Below are 21101 nucleotides of genomic sequence, written 5' to 3'. Positions count from 1 at the left end.
TTAGAGACGACTGAAGCAATTTTGCGAGCACACACACACAATGTCTCAAAAAGGATCTATTTGGTCACCTTCATTTGTGGTGATTTTTGTAATCCTCCCCACCTCCTTGGTGCTATGTACATCTCACTATTCACTAGTTTTTCTCAGTTTTCTGAGATATCTTGTGAAGAGAGTCATTAATATGCAAGTATTAAGACCCAGCTTGATTTTCAGAGATGAAAATCCTAATTAGACATTTTGGCTGTTTTTAGCAGTTTAACACTCTTTAATAGTGATAATTTTGTACATTTTGAGATCTCCAAGGGTAAGCCTTCCTTTTCTTAAGAGGTAATCCAATCTGTGATGCATTTTTATATAAGTTTCATATGCCTGAGTGTTCAATAAACGTTAGTATTCATCTTCTACCTTTGTTGGCTTAGTTACAAAAGTTAAAGTTGACTGTGAAGCAAAACATTTTTCCATCTCTACCTCTGTGCCTTTTTATTTTACATAGCTTTTAAAAACACATATCTGCTAATGGATATACAGTAGAAACCATTTTCTTTAGCCTTGCAAGATTTAAATTCCAAACTCCAAAGAATAATCTCTTTCCCATAGGTAAATTTGTAGCAGCACAGTGGTCGGTGCATTATTTTAACACTGATGTGTTTTAGTTTTGCTTTCTTAGTGTCTTGTTACTCATTCAGGATTCTTCCAGTCTTACTCTTTTATTTGTGCCACTAAGGGGCCCTCCTCACTAGCTTCCAGTACATAAACTAGAGATCACAAATTCCCCCAGATGCATGCACAGTTGACCCTTGAACAACATGGGGTTAGGGGTGCCAACCCTCCATTCAGTCGAAAATCTGAGTATGATTTGTTGTTGGCCCTTCGTATCTGAGATTTCTCTCCCTCTCGATGGTTCCATATCTGTGGATTCAACCAACCCCAGATCTGTAGTACTGTAATGTTTATTATTGTACTGTAGTATTTACTATTGAAGAAAATCCTGTCATATAGTACTGTAGTATTTACTATTGAAAAAAATCCACATATCAGTGGATCTACACAATTCAAACCCATGTTATTCAAGGATCAACTGTGTTTGTCTGGTATTTGTGGTGGTAGTTTTTTCTCCTTTAATTTCAGTTGATTCCCAACATTTTTAAATGAGATGTTACATAATTCAGGTTTTGATTTATCTTGAAAAATTGAAGCTTCTGAGAACATTGGGCCTACATAATCAACATAACAGTTGGCTAAAGCTGAAAGCTTACCTTCTCTTTAGAAATGCATGTGCTCCTTCTCCAATTATATATATATGATTTCCACTTCATCTTCTCTCTTACACCAACCTGTGTTACCTGCCAAATCCCGCTATAAACATTTTTAAGTTTGTGACTCAGGACTATACCTTTCCCTCACCTCCAACAAGCTTCCACAGGTTGTAGTTGATGCTAGGAAAGTAGCACATTGAAAAGACGCCTGCTTGTTCCTGCTTAGTTAGTGTTTGTATAACTTCCTTGCAGTTTCAAAACCATGTGGTAGTACGATCCAGTTATCAAAATCTGGTACTGTAAAGCAACCTTGAGAAATTGCTTGAACTTGTTCATAGAATCAATATCTCCATCAGAGTAAAGAATGCTTTCAGCCTGCCTCTTCTTCCTGCTAAAATAGCTTCAGTATGAAAACCCCTGTACTGTTCTACTTTTTTTAAAAAAAAGAAATACCAAGGTCTATTTTAGCTGTAAAAATAATGGTTTCCTGGATTTTGTAAATGACTGAACTAAATTAAATTACTAAACCATTTAAGCCTGTAACAGGTATTAGTGACTTCTCTATTCTGAACTATACAGAGTAGAATCTCTAACTACTACATGATTTAAATTAACTTTGTCTAAACTGTTGACTTTCTGACAGCATTGCTTGCTCTTAGTTAACTATAGCACCTGGTAATGTGTACCAAAAAACAGAAATGTTCAGAGTTTTCCTCGCCTCTCAAAAATAAAATAGGTTCTGAATTGAAGTATTTTGAGAAATTGTTTGGTGATGGAAGGAATGATCATTTTTGGACTTCACATGGGCTTCATTCAAGTTTAGTGTACTCTCCACTTGAAATTTCACTACTTGTCCAGTTTTTGCCAAGATACATTCAATCCTCTATGCTTGGCACTTCCTACATCAGGACAGTAAGCATACCAAAGCCAGTTGAACCTCTGGCAAGACCACTGCAGATTTGAAATGTAACTATATTCCTTTTTCAGTGCAACTTACGATGTTCAGTGCAGGGGTCACAGTGGATGGGACACAGAAAAGTATCAATAAAAACAAAACTAAAAAGGCAAGGTGAGAAAAGATAATTCTCGGACTAAAGTAAAATGAAAAAGATCATTCTAAGTGAAACCACTAAGATTAGCTACTATGAAGATATTTCATAGCTGCTGTATATTTGAAGTGTTGATAGAAAATTATAAATTAGAAAAATAATAAATTGATTATTGTAAAAATGTGAAAAAGGTTAAGAAAATCATAAAGTATTTATGAATGCCAAAGCTTTATAAATACTGACTTAAAGAGCACAGTTCACTTCTGAAGAGATTTTTCTCTGAGAAGCAAAAGCAAATGTGATGAGAGAGGAATGTATCTCAGAACTTAAGCATATTGTAGTTGTAATTTAATAACCTACAGCAGAGAGGTGAAAATTTTAGGTTCGGTTGTGTTTTGTATTGCTGTGGATGCCATTTTCTTTGGGACTGTTTTAGTTAATAAAAGAATGACTTCATTTGGCCAGTCTCCTAAAAATTGAGCATGATTTGAGCCTTTTCACCTGTTAAATCTTACCCACCACCTCTGCTTTTGTTGAAAATAGACTCCTTACACCCTGCTATCACAGCATAGTTAATCTTGGAAAACTCTGTGTCTGTTCAGGGAAACCGTCTGCTTTTGTGATCAGGGGTAACCCTAAGCAGACCTTTTCGGAGCTAAGGTTGCTGGTAAACCCTATACTTTAATACTGTTAGTATGTATTTCTAACTCTGTTCTTCCTTTTGGCACTCAGTTCCAAAGTGAATAAAAGTGATTCTGCCTTATTTACATTCTGTAGCTTTCAACTGGTTTTCTGCTCGTGTACACATACATTCTTCACAGTGGTGCACCATGGGAGATTCTGGCATATCAGGCTATATGTTCTGTTGTAATCTCAAAAGTTAAAGCAACTTCAGGAATGATAAGTTTATGAACAATATTACTGAAAAGAGAACTCTGAACTAGGATGTTGCTGTTTCATTTGCTTTGGGCCTAAGCAGCTCTTCTGAATTATGCTCCTTCAAATTTTACATAGAGGGCAAATCTTTGTTTTCAGATATGATCTCAAGGATTACATAGATATTCTTAAAACTTGTTATCTGCAAAACCACAATGGTATACCATTTCACACCTACTTAGGTTGCCAAAATGAAAGAAATTCAGTAAGCGCTAGAGAAGATATGGAGAAATTAGAACTTTTCTACACTGCTAGAGGGGTAATAAAATGGTGCAGCCCCTGTGGAAAACACTTGATAGTTCCTCAGAATGTTAAATATAAAGCTACCATATGACCGATATATACTCAAGAGAAATAAAAACAGGTCCACATGAAAACTTGTACAGGTTTGTTTACAGCAACACTATTCATCGTGACCCAAAAGAGGAAACAACTGAAATATCCATTAAGTGATGGATATACAAGATGTGGCAGTCATACAATGAAATGTTATTCAGCAATAAAATAGAATGACTTACTGATAAATACAGCATGCATGAATCTTGAAAATATTATGCTAAGTGGAAGAAGCCAGTCACAAAAAAACCTTATATTGTATGATTTTGTTTATATGAAAAGCTTAGAATAAGCAAATCTATGGAGAATACAGTTCAGGTTTCCACACATTGGGTAGCAAGGGACAGTGAGGAATGAATGCTAATGGTTGGGTTTTCCTTTGGGGATAATGGAAATATTCTAAAATTAGTGCTGCTGGTGGTACAACTCTGAAAATATACTAATAAACCCACTAAATTTTACACTTTAAATGGATTAATTTTATGATATATGAAATACATATTAATAGAATTATTTTTAAAAACTTCATTATCAAAGTTAACTTTTAGTAGTGATGATGGTGACTTCATGTACATAGATATGTGTGTGTATGTTTAGGTATGGATGTGTGGAAAATACCTTAAAGCAGTATATGCATGATGCTATTCATACCATACTTTTAAGGTTTTTGCTGAATTTCAGAACATAAATATAATGCAGTGATTTTATGACAGATTAATTTGACATTCACCAAATGATATTAAGTTATTGTGTTTCAGAGTAATTGTGCACAAATAAAGTATTGCCATAAATCACTAATTAGAATTACAGTTACTTAGCCCCAAAAAATGTATACTTGTCTATTTCCCCTCTGACTTTTTTCAGTATCTGTAATCAGCATTAGTTTTAGTTTTCTGTTACAAAACATTTGGGTTTCTATGTTACTGAATAAAACTCATTTTCATCACTTACTGATATGCACGTGCTAAAAGAATTTACACCTAATGCCCAGTAACTTGGATTTCCTTAATCTTTCAACTCGAATCTTTTTTCCCTGAGTGGTTTACTGCTGAGGCTCTCTGTGTTCTCTGCTAGTCTTTTCCCTCCCTCACTGCACAGTGATTTCCTGGACTGGCTCATCCAGAGGCATCACACACACTGAATCTTGAATTGGCCAAGTAACTGCAGCATGACTGCTCCGGTTTGGGAGAGGAGAGACATTCCTCATTAATGTTCTGTCATTGGAGAGAGGCTGGGAACAGTGGGGAGAAAAGCCATGGATTTAGGGGTATGTGGGATCGTTGACATAATGGAAAGGGAGTAGTTGAAGCTCAAAAAAGGCTGGATTATGTTTGGGCAGAAAAACAGATTGAGTTATAAACAACCACTGCTTCTTTGCTCACTATTTTCCATCTCCGTTCATGAAGTCTCCTGTACCATAGATAAGGTGTGTGTGTTGGAGGGTTAGTTATGAAGGAAGACTAAGAGCAGTCTGTCTCCTTGGAGAGAGGGATTGCTGTCTGGTGAGAGAAAGAAATCACAGATAATCTTCTGACCCCAAAGAGATAGAATTCAGTTTCTCTTTAGAATTGCATGTGTATTGGAACATAGGATGTTTAGTGGCAATAGAAAATACTCTCTGCCTATTTTCTAATACCTGAAATTCTCTTCACATGGAAATAACGGTTTTATTATTTAAAGTGCAATAATTTTAAATACTTGAGAAAGATAATAGATTTATTCCTAGTGAAGTATACTCAATCAAATATAAGCTTCTAGCATCAAATTTTGTTGTGGTTCAAGAGAGAAGTGTAGCATCAAAAGATATTAAAAGTATTTTATTAGATTGAGGTCGTTACTATCTTTTGTTGGTAGGGAAAACAGTGTGCAGAAGTCTGTGGCTCATTCATTCCTGGCTCGCATACATCACCACTCCTTACTGTTGACACTCCACATTATTAATAACGTGGGCAAGCTTATCATCTGCACCAAAAACCTGGTAAGATATACCAGATTCTCAGTTCCTTGGTTTAATTGTTCAGAGTTGAAAGGTAGAGCAGGATTTTGTGTCTGGAGCAGATATTTTTCTGCCAGTACACTGCGGTTTAGCCGGTTTTAAGAACTGGAAATGTCATTTACATTTGAAGTGGTCTTTAGCCCAACTGTGGATGGATATTTTAAGTGCTGGGTTATTTGTTAAGTTCGTCCCTCTACTGGTCTTTTGGGAAATTTAATGGAAATGCCAGCTACCATGTGATTGAAATCAATGAGAAATTATGTTTCCTGCCACAAGTGTGTATACTTTTTTGGACATTTGTTGTTGATTTTTTAGAAAAACAGGATCTTCAAACCCTTTCATTATGAATGGGGTTTGGTCTCCTTTCCTTTGAATCAGATATTTTCCAGCTAAAATTGTGTTATATGGCTTAAATTTATATTAATAAACATTAATAGTTGAATAAATACGTAAATTTATTAGCAACTTTCTTCAGAAATTATACTTTATAATTTTCAGAGATAATATATAGGACATAGTAGCTTTGGAGTCACCTAAATGATTAATTAGATCCATTCACATTAGACAGTGTGCTGGTTTGAAGGTTTTAACTTGACTTTGTGTGTACAGTATGGAATTTGCTCAGCCTTTGAAAATAGTTTTGGATTGATGACACATCTGTACTTTTTGATTTCCTTACTGGAACTCTGTCTTCTTTGACAGACAGATATGTTGCTCTTTTATTCTTGTTTAGAAAAGGTTATCTAAAGTTTAGTTCCCCTCAGAATTCAAGTGGAAAGTAAAAGTACAGGTCACAGGGAGAATTTCATGTGGGTATTCAGTGACAAATGAGCTAAGCTTGGTAGCCTTTTGAAATAAAATAGGCAACTTCGGAAAACTGACTCTGAATTAGGGTCTTATACCTTTATAAAAAAAAATTACTTTTTAGATTGGAAATTGAGAAGTTTCTGGTCAGTACTTTTTTTGCCATTGGTCCAATTCTGTTCAGAAGTTAAGGGGCTTAAAATTCTGACCTTTTGGTTCTCTAAAGAACGAGATTTATGAGAATTCCCTGGCAATGCGGTGGTTAGGACTCAGCACTTTCACTGCCAGTGCCTGGATTCAACCCTGACTGGGGAACTTAACCTACATGCCAAGCAGTGTGTCCGGACAAAAAAAGAGTAAGACTTCCTTACTATATAATAGTAATACCTAGGAAAACTATGTTATTTAACTTGACTGTGTCTCTAGCCGGAGAAGGCAATGGCACCCCACTCCAGTACTCTTGCCTGGAAAATCCCATGGATGGAGGAGCCTGGTGGGCTGCAGTCCATGGGGTCACTGAGGGTCGGACACGACTGAGCGACTTCACTTTCACTTTGCACTTTCATGCATTGGAGAAGGAAATGGCAACCCACTCCAGTGTTCTTGCCTGGAGAATCCCAGGGACGGGGGAGCCTGGTGGGCTGCCGTCTGTGGGGTCGCACAGAGTCGGACACGGCTGAAGTGACTTAGCATATGTCACTAGTAAATATAGGAAAATATTTCTTACCAAACTTTCCTACGGATGATAACAAAAAGAAATTGTTGAAAATCAAGGATCCAGTGTTTTAAGCCATATTATTCACCAGCCACTTACCAGATGCAGTCTGTGGGTTTAGTGCTGCTCCTTAACAATGCAGGGTTGATTATAAAGATAAGCCAAAGTTCCTGCCCCAAATACAGGGGAAGGGGCAGAATTGAACCATTTAGATATAAAAAATGCTTTACATGTATTTATTTTGACACTTAATCTTGTTAATCTATTGCTATATAACCCTGTTTTTCTAATGAGGGATTTTGAGTTCAGAGAGGTGAAACTGAAATTTTATACATACTGCCCTTCTGAAAGACAGGAATAAGTAGTCAGACAAAATGATGGTTGCTAGGTGAGCACTGTAACAAAGTGCTAGTAAGACAGCTCAGAAAGAAAAAGAATCCCATCTTATGTAGAGATCAATAGAAACTTTGTGAGGGGAATTCAGTTTGACCTTGAATAGAAAGAAGAGACTTGGGTTTAGGAATCCATTTTTACCATTGGAACACCCTTATCTAAGAGAGACCTCAAATAGACATTTTGGGTTTGGGAAAGTTGCCAAGTCTTGTCTTTAAGATTTGAGTTAAATTCTAGGGTTCCAAATTCTCTTTTTAAAACCCCAGACTTGACCATAGAGTTTATAGAGGTGATATAGGAGTGTTGCCTATATCTTGTATAGGATTGGAATTTGCACTTGTTTTATTGATATCATCCTATTTTCTTCCTTCCCTACTTCTAATTATTGTGGTGGGTGGGAATTTGAGATGGGAGGTCTTCAGGATGATGTGGAAATAGTCTGTCCCTTCAACTTCAAGTTTGTACCAAGTGGCTGCTGAATGACTGGAAATCATTGACTTGGCCTGGAGACTCAAGACTTTGATAAAATGCTCATTCTTTTAGACAGGGTCCTTTAGTTTGGGAAATAACTCCTAAAAGTGTAAGACGGAAAGGAATGACTGGGTGTGGGGAGATTTTTCCAGGCCTATGAGGTGGCTGGAGAAAAAACAGTAGAAATGAGAAGAAATATGACATTTTATTTATCTTGGCCAGAGAGCCTGTTAAGTGTTTGGGTCAGGAAAAAAACTAGGTTTGTGGCCTAAAATAATCATTCAGTAGACCTGATAGACTCTCCATGCCCCATTCTCCTTGGAAGGAGGAATTTGGAATTCATGTTTATTTAAAATAGTTGCTCCTTCATCTTGAAGTGTTTTTTATAAAAAGCTTAATTCTGAGTAGCCAGCCTCAGTAAAACAATTTTGCCAGCCGTCGGTTACTTGAACATCCCCCAAATAAAGGTAAATAAGACTAACTACTCATAGACCGCAGTGGTCTCTCCTGAAGTTCTGTAACCATTTTTCCTAAAGGAATGGAGACAGTTCCATTTATCTAGAAGGGATTATTACTGTGTCAGTCTGTGTATGTACACATACATGTTTTGTGCAGGTGCTTCCCTCTCCTCAAACGTTTTAGAGTTGATGGCTTTGTCCCTGATTGTTCAGTATAATAGTTTGCAGTCACTAAGAGAGCTTGTGTAGTAATGCTTGCTTTATTTTTTTTCTCTTCCACTCTTGTTTTATTTTTTACTTTTTTTTTTCTTTGTGATGTGACATTTTCAGCTGATGTATTGAAAGCAAATCCTTCTAATTTGGAAGCCCAGATCACAAGAGTGAGTTTTTCTACTAGTGTCTTTAGCTGTATATCTTTTTCTGTGTGTGTCTTTCCACCCTTTCCCTCTCCCAATTCAAAAATACTCAAAACACATTTCATAAATATTAGATAAGAAAATTCCTCTGTCTGTTCAGCATCATGCCTTTCCACAAAGCAATGTCCACTTTATATTGGGTCAAATTCCTTTTCTCAGTGCTGTTGTAAAAAGCATAGGTTAATGTATGTGTTTTGTTTTGGTTTGTTTGCTTTTATATTCTCTAGTATGTTGAAACTGATTTTAGTTCTGTCTTCATTGCAGATAGATATGTCTGGATTCTTGTCATCAGTGTGTCATAACACTGTTGTTATTTTTTGGTTGTTGTTTTTGTTTTAAGGATAATTATGTATAGTATCTTCTGAGAATAAAAGACCCATTCTTTCATCAGGATTTTAAGTAATAAATTCTTTGGCTTATCTATTCTCCCATCTCATTCCCTGGTTGTTCCTCTTGGGGCCATGAAGGAATGAAAAGCCACACCTATTACTTTGTAATTTCAGCAGACTGACCAGATGAAAGTGGTCAGACTGGTGAGCTCTGAACATGCAAGCATTGGAAGACGGTTTGATTAATTCACAGGAAAACTGTTCATGATGAAAAGAATAGCACCTTTTAATGGGGAAAGCAAAGTAGGCTTTCTATTTGTTAGTCTGATTCAGATAACCTTCCCATGTAAGCTGTACATTGCTTTTTAAGATCTTACACCTGGGTAATTTTCTGTACTGGCTTAACCCCTTTCTGTTCTCTTTGGCTTGTGTTATTACAGTTTAACTCATATTCTATTTGTCTAGTTTTGCATCCTGAAAGAGCAGGTGATTGAATAGTCCCTTTTCTTTTCTCCTAGTGTTCTAAAATTTGTTTGTTGCTTCTGAAATTATTTAATTTTGGCCAATAAAGCAAATGGTATGCTGTCCTAATTAGGAATGCAGATACTCCAGGTGCTTTACCCAGAGTAATCAGCCATTGTGTTTTCAATTACCATAAGAGTACAACAATGTATATTCTACACTATGCTAAAACCATTGATTATGGATAAAAATTCTGAAGGCCTTGCTTTCAGGATCCCCAAGTTATTCTAAATCACCCACTCCCTGTTCCTTTCTTTTGTTACCTCAGAGATTGAAAGATCTCAAGCAGAGAGAGTTTGCTCGAAATGTCTCCTCAAGATCCCGCAAGGATGAGAAGAAACAGGAGAAAGCCCTACGGCGGCTCCACGAGTTGGCAGAGCAAAGAAAACAAGCTGAATGGTGAGGACACTGTCTCTCTGAGGGCTTACAAATAATTAATAATTTTTAAGATTTAAGAATTTAATAATCCTTTTCTTAAAAAATTAAGGTATAATTGACATATAATCCTTAAATTTTAAATAGATCTTCTTTCAAGCTAAAAGAATATCTATACTTGGAGTATAATATACTGATTAAGAATATGCACTCCTGGAACTTCCCTGATGGGCCAGTGGTTAAGGGACCATCTGCCTTGCAGTGTAGGGGATGTGGGTTCGATCCCTGATAGAGGGAACTAAAATCCCACATGGATCAGAGCAGTTGAGCCTACATGCTGCAACTAAGACCCAACACAGCCAAATTAAAAAAAAGAAGAAGAATATATGCTCCTGAGGCCATAAACCTATGATCTGTGTGACCTTAATTATCTAAGCTCTATGCCTCAGTTTCCTTATCTGTAAGATGGAAATGATAATAACTTAATTCTTACAGTTCTTGTGAGAAGTCATTAAGTTGTTATATCAAAGTGCTTACAAAAGAATTCTAGCACATAGAAGATCCTCAGTAAATCAGTAAATTATGCAAATATTATTCCCATTCTCCATCTTTCCTTGCCTCTCTGCTTGAGGGATCTCAGTGCCCAACCAGGGATTGAACCCCGAGCCATGGCAGTGAAATCGCCAAGTCCTAACCACACCAGGGAATTCCCCTCCCATATTATTCTTATGTAGAAAAGCACATACCTTACAGTATTCTACTGGAGCAGATTTCAGTGTTTTAACTGTGTAGAGTTCAGTCAGTTCAGTTCAGTTCAGTCGCTGAGTCGTGTCCGACTCCTTGCAACCCCGTGAATCGCGCAGCACACCAGGCCTCCCTGTCCATCACCAACTCCCGGAGTTCACTCAAACTTAGGTCCATCGAGTTGGTGATGCCATCCAGCCATCTCATCCTCTGTCGTCCCCTTTTCCTCCTGCCCGCAATCCCTCCCAGCATCAGAGCCTTTTCCAATGAGTCAACTCTTCGCATGAGGTGGCCAAAGTACTGGAGTTTCAGCTTTAGCATCATTCCTTCCAAAGAACACCCAGGGCTGATCTCCTTCAGAATGGACTGGTTGGATCTGCTTGCAGTCCAAGGGACTGTCAAGAGTCTTCTCCAACACCACAGTTCAAAAGCATCAATTCTTCAGCGCTCAGCTTTCTTCACAGTCCAACTCTCACATCCATACATGACCACAGGAAAAACTATAACCTTGACTAGACGGACCTTTGTTGGCAAAGTAATGTCTCTGCTTTTGAATATGCTATCTAGGTTGGTCATAACTTTCCTTCCAAGGAGTAAGAGTCTTTTAATTTCATGGCTGCAGTCTCCATCTGCAGTGATTTTGGAGCCCCAAAAAATAAAGTCTGGCACTGTTTCCACTGTTTCCCCATCTATTTGCCATGAAGTAATGGGACCAGATGCCATCATCTTCGCTTTCTGAATGTTGAGCTTTAAGCCAACCTTTTCACTCTCCACTTTCACTTTCATCAAGAGGCTTTTTAGTTCCTCTTCAGTTTCTGCCTTAAGGGTGGTGTCATCTGCATATCTGAGGTTATTGGTATTCCTCCCGGCAATCTTAATTCCAGCTTGTGCTTCTTCCAGCCCAGCGTTTCTCATGATGTACTCTGCATATAAGTTAAATAAGCAGGGTGACAATATACAGCCTTGACGTCCTCCTTTTCCTATTTGGAAACAGTCTGTTGTTCCATGTCCAGTTCTAACTGTTGCTTCCTGACCTGCATATAGGTTTCTCAGGTGGCAGGTCAAGTGGTCTGGTATTCCCATCTCATTCAGAATTTTCCGCAGTTTATTGTGATCCACCCAGTCAAAGGCTTTGGCATAGTCAATAAAGCAGAAATAGATGTTTTTCTGGAACTCTCTTGCTTTTTCGATGATCCAGCAGATGTTGGCAATTTGATCTCTGGTTCCTCTGCCTTTTCTAAAACCAGCTTGAACATCTGGAAGTTCACGGTTCACATATTGCTGAAGCCTGGCTTGGAGAATTTTGAGCATTACTTTACTAGTGTGTGAGATGAGTGCAATTGTGCGGTAGTTTGAGCATTCTTTGGCATTGCCTTTCTTTGGGATTGGAATGAAAACGGACCTTTTCCAGTCCTGTGGCCACTGCTGAGTTTTCCAAATTTGCTGGCATATTGAGTGCAGCACGTTCACAGCATCATCTTTCAGGATTTGAAATAGCTTAACTGGAATTCCATCATCTCCGCTAGCTTTGTTCGTAGTGATGTTTTCTAAGGCCCACTTGACTTCACATTCCAGGATGTCTGGCTCTAGGTGAGTGATCATACCATCGTGATTATCTTGGTCATGAAGATCTTTTTTGTACAGTTCTTCTGTGTATTCTTGCCACCTCTTCTTAATATCTTCTGCTTCTGTTAGTTAGTAATAAGCAATAAAGCCTAGGAGATTCTATTTATTTCTCTACAGATTCCTGCCTTCTTGAGTATTGTTTTTAATGTTCCTTCATGGTTCTTGATGATAAGTATGGGGCTGGTATTTAGCCTTAGGTGGAATTAGCCCCCCTTAGCCCCACCTAGGGCTGCATTCCCAAGCAGCTAGTCTTTGATGGACCTAGTCTTTGAGCATCTGAGAATTCATGAGGTATGTGCCTCAATCTGAAGGATTTAGGTCCCTCTGTTTGTTTTTAAAGGCTGGCCAGGAACAAGAGGAGCTGGTTACAGTGGAAAGAAAAACTATGTGACTTTTAAAAGTTTACAGTGACGTTGAGGCCAGAGTTTTCAAGATCGTGACCTTTCTAGATTTTTGGGTACTTGTTTACTTATTAACTTCTCTTGTGTTTTGGAAAAAGGAGGAAGGAAGAGAACACATATAGTGTAAGTTTTGAAACAGAATTAACCCATGACCTCTAATACTGAGTTACAATGCCTGTAAACTGATTCTGATTCCTTCTTAGCAGTTCTTTATGTAATAAATACATTCCTCTTGGACTTGTTGTAAGGATACTTTCTTTAAAAATATATACCAGACCACTTTTTAGTTCCAGACATATTTTAGTACATGTTTTTCTTCATTGGTGACTTTTAGTTCTTTTTTATGTATTTATTCAATCAAACTGTGCAGCATTAGTACTGTTTAAGAAATAAACAGTTAAAAGATGACCAAGTAAACTCTTGGGAAGATAGAAGAAGGTTTTGATCCATCATCAGGTATATTTCATCATCCTAGGAGTAATGCATGACCCCATAGTATATTGGAGTTGCATGGCAAAGAGTAAGCAAAAGGTCACAATAAATTCTTTTTTATTTCAGTTTGAAGGTTTCTTTCCTATGGGGTGGATTTTGTGACACAGTGAGAGTATCTCTTGCTACCCTAGTCAGGTGGGTTCCATCTTCCAATAACAAGAGTTCAGATAGCAAAGGGGTTACCATATTATCTGAATATATTTGGTCCCTGAGTTTAGGACAACTAGTAGTTAGGGTTTAGATTAAGAGAATTTCATCCAAATAATTGTCTTCAGGTCTTGAGTTTGGCTTAAGAGATACCTGTATAACCCACACTGTAAAAATTTCAGATGTGACAGGAGTTTAAAACACTGGCTCTGAGGCTCCTTGGTGTTTCTGTTTTCAAAGCTGAGAAAGTACTTGGTAGAATCATGATCGTTGTATGGAGTGCCCAGAAGATGTCATAAAACCAAAGCAAATGTTTGGACATGGTGCCAGGAGATAGACACAGACTCTTCATTTCTGTAACAGACATGCTAACCTAACCACAGACCATCAGAGAGTAGCACAGTGGAGGTCTCTGACTGTGTTCAGCTCAGGGAATAGGCACATTTTAAAAAATTGAAATCTGAAAGCAGAGAAGAAATCGAGGGTTGTGTTTTTGTTTTGGTTTGGTTTTTAGCTGTACAAAGTACAATTGATCCTTGAACAATGTGGAGGTGAGGGGTGCTGATGACTCCAGTCCCCACACAAACTCATACACCTACACAGTCAGAAATTGTGTATAACTTTATAGTCAGTCTTCTGTATTTGCAGTTCCACATCCAAAGATTCAGTCAGCTGCAAATTGTGTGACATGTATATACTAAAAAAAAAAAATCTGTATAAGTGGGCCCTTGTATTTCAAACCTGCAAACCCATATCATTCAAGGGTGAACTGTGCAACCTTTGGGAATAAATTTTCAGCCATATGTTTGGTAGCATAATGATGGGTAGGATGGTACAGTAAAAATTGAGAGCAGATACAAGACAGGTGGGCTATGCCAGATGGTAATGATAGTGTATTCAGTTGTGAGGTTAAACCTCAGTATTTAGACAGCTTAGGAAGAAACAGCAGTAACTGTCTATCCCTATGAATGTAGCTCGGTAGATTAGCAATATGAGACTTTGCCTTACCTTACTGAGCAAGTTCCTTCCGTTAGCATAGTGCTGAGGAAGGACCACCATTCAGTGTCTTTAAGATCTGCCTGTGATGAATGGTCAAACATAAGAGAGAAGTGTTTTAGAAGTATGAGGGACTTCCCTGGTGGTCCAACAGTTAAGACTCTGTGCCTCCACTGCAGGGAGCATGGGTTTGATCCCTCCTCAGGGAACTAAGATCCTGCATGCTTTGTGGCACGGCCAAAAAAATAACATAGTATGAAATGTACCCCTAAACCTGTTTTTTTGTTTGTTTTTCATTTTTCTAAACCATTGTATAGTGCACCTGGAAGTGGTCCCATGTTCAGACCAACCACAGTGGCTGTAGATGAAGAAGCTGGAGATGATGAGAAGGATGAATCAGCAACAAACAGTGGCACAAGTACCGCTGCTGCTTGTGGCCTGGGATCTGAATTCTCCACGGATAAAGGAGGCCCATTCACTGCAGTACAAATCACTAATACCACTGGGCTGGCACAGGCTCCTGGGCCAGCCTCTCAAGGCATCAGCTTTGGCATTAAGAATAATCTGGGGACCCCACTACAAAAATTGGGAGTGTCATTTTCCTTTGCCAAGAAGGCTCCTGTCAAACTCGAATCAATAGCATCAGTTTTCAAGGACCACGCAGAGGAAGGGACCTCTGATGATGGAACAAAAGCTGATGAAAAGGGTGCAGACCAAGGACTGCAGAAGGTGGGAGATTCTGATGGTAGCAGTAATCTCGATGGTAAAAAAGAGGATGAAGACCCTCAGGACGGAGGGTCCCTTGCCTCAACATTATCTAAGTTAAAAAGAATGAAGCGAGAAGAAGGAGCTGGGGCTACAGAGCCAGAGTATTACCACTACATCCCCCCAGCACACTGCAAAGTAAAACCTAATTTTCCTTTTCTGCTCTTTATGAGAGCCAGTGAACAAATGGAAGGTGATAATAGTACACACCCAAAGAATGCCCTAGACAGCAAAAAAAGTAGTTCTCCCAAGCCTAAAGGCTGCATCAAGGTGACAGCAAGCCAAGGACCGGAAAAGACAGTCAGTGAAGTCTCCGAACAGCAAATGGAAACCAGTGCGGCTGAGCCCTCAGAGCCTGGAAGCAAAGCTGAGACAAAGAAGCCCTCAGGAGGGGATGTAAGTGAGCATAGTTTAGAGATTCAGAGTCAGAAGGATTCAGAGATCCAAATGTGTGAGTCTGACCCTCATAAAGAAACTTCTCGGGCTACTCCAGCAGGGAGAGAAAGCCGGGAGGGACCCAAACATCCAACTGGTCCTTTCTTTCCGGTTTTAAGCAAAGATGAAAGCACTGCCCTCCAGTGGCCATCAGAACTGTTAATTTTCACGAAGGCAGAACCCTCCATTTCGTACAGTTGTAACCCTTTGTATTTTGACTTCAAGCTTTCAAGGAACAAAGATGCCAGAGCAAAAGGGACAGAAAAGCCAAAGGACATAGGAGGCTCCTCAAAGGACCATCTCCAAGGCCTTGATCCTAGTGAGCTACATAAAAGCCAGGAGGAGGAAGAGAGTGTTCAACATTCTTCAGGAGGCAGAATCGATGCACCTGCTTCAGGGGCTGCCTGTAGCGGCCTAAATAAGCAGGAGCCTGGGGGTAGCCATGGATCAGAGACAGAAGACACAGGGAGAAGCCTTCCTAGCAAGAAAGAACGATCTGGGAAGTCCCACCGACACAAAAAGAAAAAGAAGCACAAAAAATCCAGCAAACATAAACGGAAACACAGGGCTGACCCAGAAGAGAAAAGCTCTAAGGCAGAATCTGGGGAGAAGTCTAAGAAGCGCAAGAAGCGAAAACGAAAAAAGAATAAATCATCAGCCCCAGCAGATTCTGAACGGGGGCCCAAACCAGAACCCCCTGGTAGTGGTAGCCCTGCACCACCAAGAAGACGGCGGCGAGCCCAGGATGATTCGCAGCGGAGATCCCTTCCAGCTGAGGAAGGGAGCAGCGGCAAGAAGGATGAAGGCGGAGGCAGTGGGAGCGCCCAAGATCATAGTGGGAGGAAACACAGGGGTGAACCTCCCGCATCATCCTGCCAGCGAAGAGCTGGCACCAAGCGGAGCAGCCGATCCAGCCATCGAAGTCGACCCAGTAGTGGAGATGAGGACAGTGATGATGCATCATCACGCCGGCTGCACCAGAAGTCTCCATCCCAGTACAGTGAGGAGGAGGAGGAGGAGGAGGAGGAAGAGGAAGAGTCGGGCAGTGAGCATTCCCGAAGCCGCTCACGGTCTGGCCGGCACCATTCCTCTCGCCATTCCTCCCGGCGCTCTTACTCCAGTAGCTCAGATGCTTCTTCAGACCAGAGCTGCTATAGTAGACAACACAGTTACTCTGATGACAGCTATAGTGACTATAGTGACCGGTCACGAAGGCACTCCAAGCGCTCCCATGACTCTGATGACTCAGACTACGCCAGCTCCAAGCACCGGTCCAAGCGGCACAAATATTCATCTTCTGATGATGACTATAGCCTCAGTGGCAGCCAGTCCCGAAGCCGATCTCGGAGTCATACCAGAGAGCGCTCAAGATCCAGGGGCCGTAGCCGCAGCAGCAGCTGTAGTCGCAGCCGGAGCAAAAGGAGAAGCCGCAGCACCACAGCCCACAGCTGGCAGCGGAGTCGGAGCTATAGCCGGGACCGCAGCCGCAGCACCCGGAGCCCTTCACAGAGATCAGGCTCCAGGAAGGGATCGTGGGGGCACGAGAGCCCTGAAGAGAGGCGTTCTGGTCGTCGAGACTTCATTCGCTCTAAAATCTACCGCTCCCAGTCTCCCCATTACTTCCGATCAGGCCGGGGAGAAGGTCCTGGGGAGAAGAAGAAAGAAGACGGCAGAGGAGATGATGGTAAGGGAATAGGCCCACCCTCCCAGAACAGCAGCGTTGGCCCAGGAAGAGGGTCAGAAGGTGACTGCAGCCCTGAAGACAAGAACTCTGTCACTGCCAAGCTGCTGCTGGAAAAGATTCAGTCAAGGAAAGTGGAGAGGAAACCCAGTATGAGTGAGGAGGTGCTGGCCACCCCTAATAAAGCCGGTCTCAAGCTCAAGGACCCCCCACAAGGTTATTTTGGACCCAAGCTCCCCCCTTCTCTTGGCAACAAGCCTGTCCTTCCTCTGATAGGGAAGCTCCCAGCTACCCGAAAGCCCAACGCCAAGAAATGTGAAGAGTCTGGCTTAGAAAGGGGAGAAGAGCAAGAACAGTCAGAGACAGAAGAAGGGCCTCCAGGGAATAGTGATGCTCCATTTGGACATCAGTTCCCCTCAGAGGAGACAGCTGGCCCCTTATCAGACCCACCCCCAGAAGAGCCAAAGTCTGAAGAAGCTACTGCTGATCACCCTGTGGCTCCACTAGGCACCCCAGTGCACTCTGACTGCTATCCTGGGGACCCATCCATCTCCCATAACTACCTCCCTGACCCCAGCGACGGGGACACCCTTGAGTCCCTGGATAGTGGCAGTCAGCCAGGCCCCGTGGAGTCCAGCTTGCTGCCTATAGCATCAGACCTCGAGCCCTTCCCCGGTTACGCACCGCCCAGTGGGGAACCCAGTATTGAGTCAGTTGATGGAGCCGAGGATGCATCCCTCGCCCCACTGGAGAGCCAGCCCATCACCTTCACTCCCGAGGAGATGGAGAAGTACAGCAAGCTCCAGCAGGCCGCACAGCAGCACATCCAGCAGCAGCTTCTGGCCAAGCAGGTGAAGGCCTTCCCCGCTTCGGCCGCCCTGGCCCCAGCCACTCCAGCCTTGCAGCCTATCCACATTCAGCAGCCGGCCACGGCCTCTGCCACCTCCATCACAACTGTGCAGCATGCCATCCTACAGCATCATGCCGCAGCAGCTGCCGCTGCCATTGGCATTCACCCCCACCCTCACCCCCAGCCACTAGCCCAAGTGCATCATATCCCCCAGCCCCACCTGACCCCCATCTCCTTGTCCCACCTCACTCACTCCATCATCCCTGGTCATCCCGCCACCTTTCTGGCTAGCCACCCCATCCACATCATTCCTGCCTCAGCCATCCATCCCGGGCCCTTCACCTTCCACCCTGTTCCACACGCTGCCCTCTACCCTACCCTGCTGGCTCCCCGGCCTGCTGCAGCAGCTGCAACTGCCCTCCACCTTCACCCACTACTTCACCCCATCTTCTCAGGTCAGGACCTGCAGCACCCCCCCAGCCATGGCACATGAGTTAGGGGACAGGAGCCCAGACAGGGCCAGGGAAGGTGACCCATGCATCTTCCTTTGGGGTGTCGAGCCATTAATACCAGCAAGTAGAAGCTGGAATGGGCAGTGTCTGACAGCCAAAGAAGTGAGTTTTGGCTTGCAGGGGTGGTTTTAGATTTGAGGTTTGCTTTGGGTTTACTATCAGGGATTTTTTTTCCCTTTTTCCTTTTCTGTTTGTCCCTCCCTCTCCTGTGTTTCTAGGCTAGGGAACACCAGTAAGTGCTACCCACCCCTCTTCGGCAACATCCCCAAACTGTCGAGTTTAGATACTCCCCTCCTCCCTCTACTTTTTATCCTCTGCACTTCTGTGTATAAATTTTAAAACATTTTCCTCCTCTCTGGTTGGCGGGTTGTCCATCCGGTCCTGCCTTCTCAGTGTCTTTGACCTTGGTGACCTTATTTATCCCGAGTGAGGTGGAAAGGGAGTCTGACCTGGAACCAGATGCCACTCAGGCTGTCATTTGATCCACTTCCCACACAAACAGAGCCACACGTTTGGCACTGTTGTCCTTGTGTCCCTCATCCCAGAAGAGACATCTGCATATCCCAGAAAAGAAGATCGTATCATGAATAGAAGCTGCGGAACAGAGAGGAGCTCATGTGTCCGAAGGGTGTATTTACTTCTGTCATGTTGATGTTTCCTTCTTAATTTATAGGATTTTTTTAATGTAAAAAATTGCACTGAACTCTATAAACGTAAATGCTGCTTTTTGTAGCTCATATAAAAAAGGTTCCATATTTGTAGTATACTGCAATAATATTTTTTACATCCAGCTCTTTAAGTGATCCTTGTTCTGGTGGCTTTGTGTAAATATGTTTGCCCTAGTTGAATTAAGAAACTTTAAAGGTTATCAAATGAAAACAAAACAAAAAATAAAGTATTTGTTTTCTGCTAGATGCAAAAATGACTAAGCATGTATATTTTATCAAGTTCATGTATTTTTTGAAGTTATGAACCATAAAAATGTTAAAAAGAGGAACATTGCTTAACTTTTTTTTTTGCTGAGACCTAATTTGCAGTAAGTGGTGCCGCCAGTACTGGGAGTTTTGAACTAACGGGCTGCAGTCAGCTAGGGGTATTGAGGAATAGTTTTGACAGTCTCCCTTATGTGGTTTGCCATTTCATACAGAGAAACTGGTGGGCCCCACGGAGGAGGAGAGAGATTCAAGAGCTTTATTCTCTGGAAGCAGTGAGATTCAAAGTGATTGTCCTTGGGGATTCCTGGGTTTCCAGGGTGCCTGTCCCAGGCAGTCCATTTGCCTTCCTAGTACTTAGCCCCCTCTGACAAAAATTTTTCATGTGCCTTTTGGGTTGGCTAGAAACTGAAGTAGAAGTAGACTGGAGCGTGGTAGAGTTGGGACGGTCTTCCTCCTCTAATTGAGGTGAGCACATTTTTAGATTCTGCAGATTTTTCTGCTTCATAGTTTCCATGCCTCTACCCAGCTTAGTTTAGGCAGTAAAGATTCCTTTTTTCTTTTCTCTCATGACACTTAGCAGAGGCAGTACCACCTGAATTCCTCTTCCTCCTCTTCTTACCTTTCACCTGGCTCTCAGTCCTGATGAGTACAATGACCCAAAGGTGTTCATCTTGTAGATCTCGTCTTCTTTGATGTAGTTAGAACTTCCCTGTTGGGAATTTCCTTACCTACTCCTGTGGCTAGAATTGGTTGGCTGGTCACCTGACAGGAAAAACAAAACCCTACGTACATGGGCCAGGGCTCCGTGTTCTGCCTTTCTTCTTCAATGTCCAAGACAGAAAGGCTTTGAGTTCATGTCAAGCAAGTGCTGGGCAAACAGAGACTCTGTTGAGCCTTCTACCTGTTCAGTGCTCCTCATCTGATTCAGAAGCATCACTTTTTTGATAAATAGCACTGGAAAATGAAATCATCTGTTTGAAGTGAAGGGACTCATTTTTCTTTGCTTTCAGCCCATGTAAATAAATAATACAGTATTAACATTTTTGTGCTGCTTCCCATTAGCTTGTAGATTGAGCCATACTCTGGCTGCCTCTCTACCTTCCTGGGGGCAGTTTCCTTTAATTTCCACAATAGTGATTTTAAAACTAAAAGGAGAAACAAAATAATCTATCCTTACTTACAAGCATAACAGATTGTATTTAACTTTATCACATATGATAGAGATATATACGCTGTAAAATTAGGGAAAGGAACTTTCTAATAAACCAATGATTTGTGGAAACTTTAGAGTCTGTCGTGATTGTTGCCCCATCCACTGAGTGGGGAAGGGATGGAGTTATGGGTCACAAATAACATCTTGTATGAAGTGGTCAAAGGATAGATTCTTATGAACCAGCTGTTTATGATGTTTAGATTGTGCTTCTCAAAGCTCAGTCTGTGCAAGTAGAGGTGAAACGTTGT

The 21101-nt window shown here is 41.3% G+C and overlaps 1 protein-coding gene across 9 annotated transcripts in view; it reads left to right on the top strand.

Moving 5' to 3' along the window:
* The window catches only part of GPATCH8 (G-patch domain containing 8), a 95134-nt gene extending 74212 nt beyond the window's left edge, over positions 1 to 20922 (top strand). For 8 of the 9 annotated variants that reach the window (XM_019980810.2, XM_070773617.1, XM_070773616.1 and 5 more), the window contains 3 exons: positions 8745 to 8794; positions 9950 to 10080; positions 14780 to 20922. In XM_019980810.2, coding sequence (XP_019836369.2) covers positions 8745 to 8794; positions 9950 to 10080; positions 14780 to 18686 — 4088 coding nt within the window. In that variant the 3' untranslated portion in view covers positions 18687 to 20922. The remainder of the gene's footprint in view (positions 1 to 8744; positions 8795 to 9949; positions 10081 to 14779) is intronic. The other variant, XM_019980811.2, reaches the window with a different exon arrangement.
* Positions 20923 to 21101: the final 179 nt, after the last annotated feature.

The sequence above is a fragment of the Bos indicus genome, chromosome 19 (genome assembly GCF_029378745.1).
Source record: "Bos indicus isolate NIAB-ARS_2022 breed Sahiwal x Tharparkar chromosome 19, NIAB-ARS_B.indTharparkar_mat_pri_1.0, whole genome shotgun sequence".
NCBI lineage: Eukaryota > Metazoa > Chordata > Mammalia > Artiodactyla > Bovidae > Bos > Bos indicus.
The sequence above is the reverse complement of the archived record's forward strand: the minus strand, read 5'-3'. Positions and strand labels throughout refer to the sequence as shown.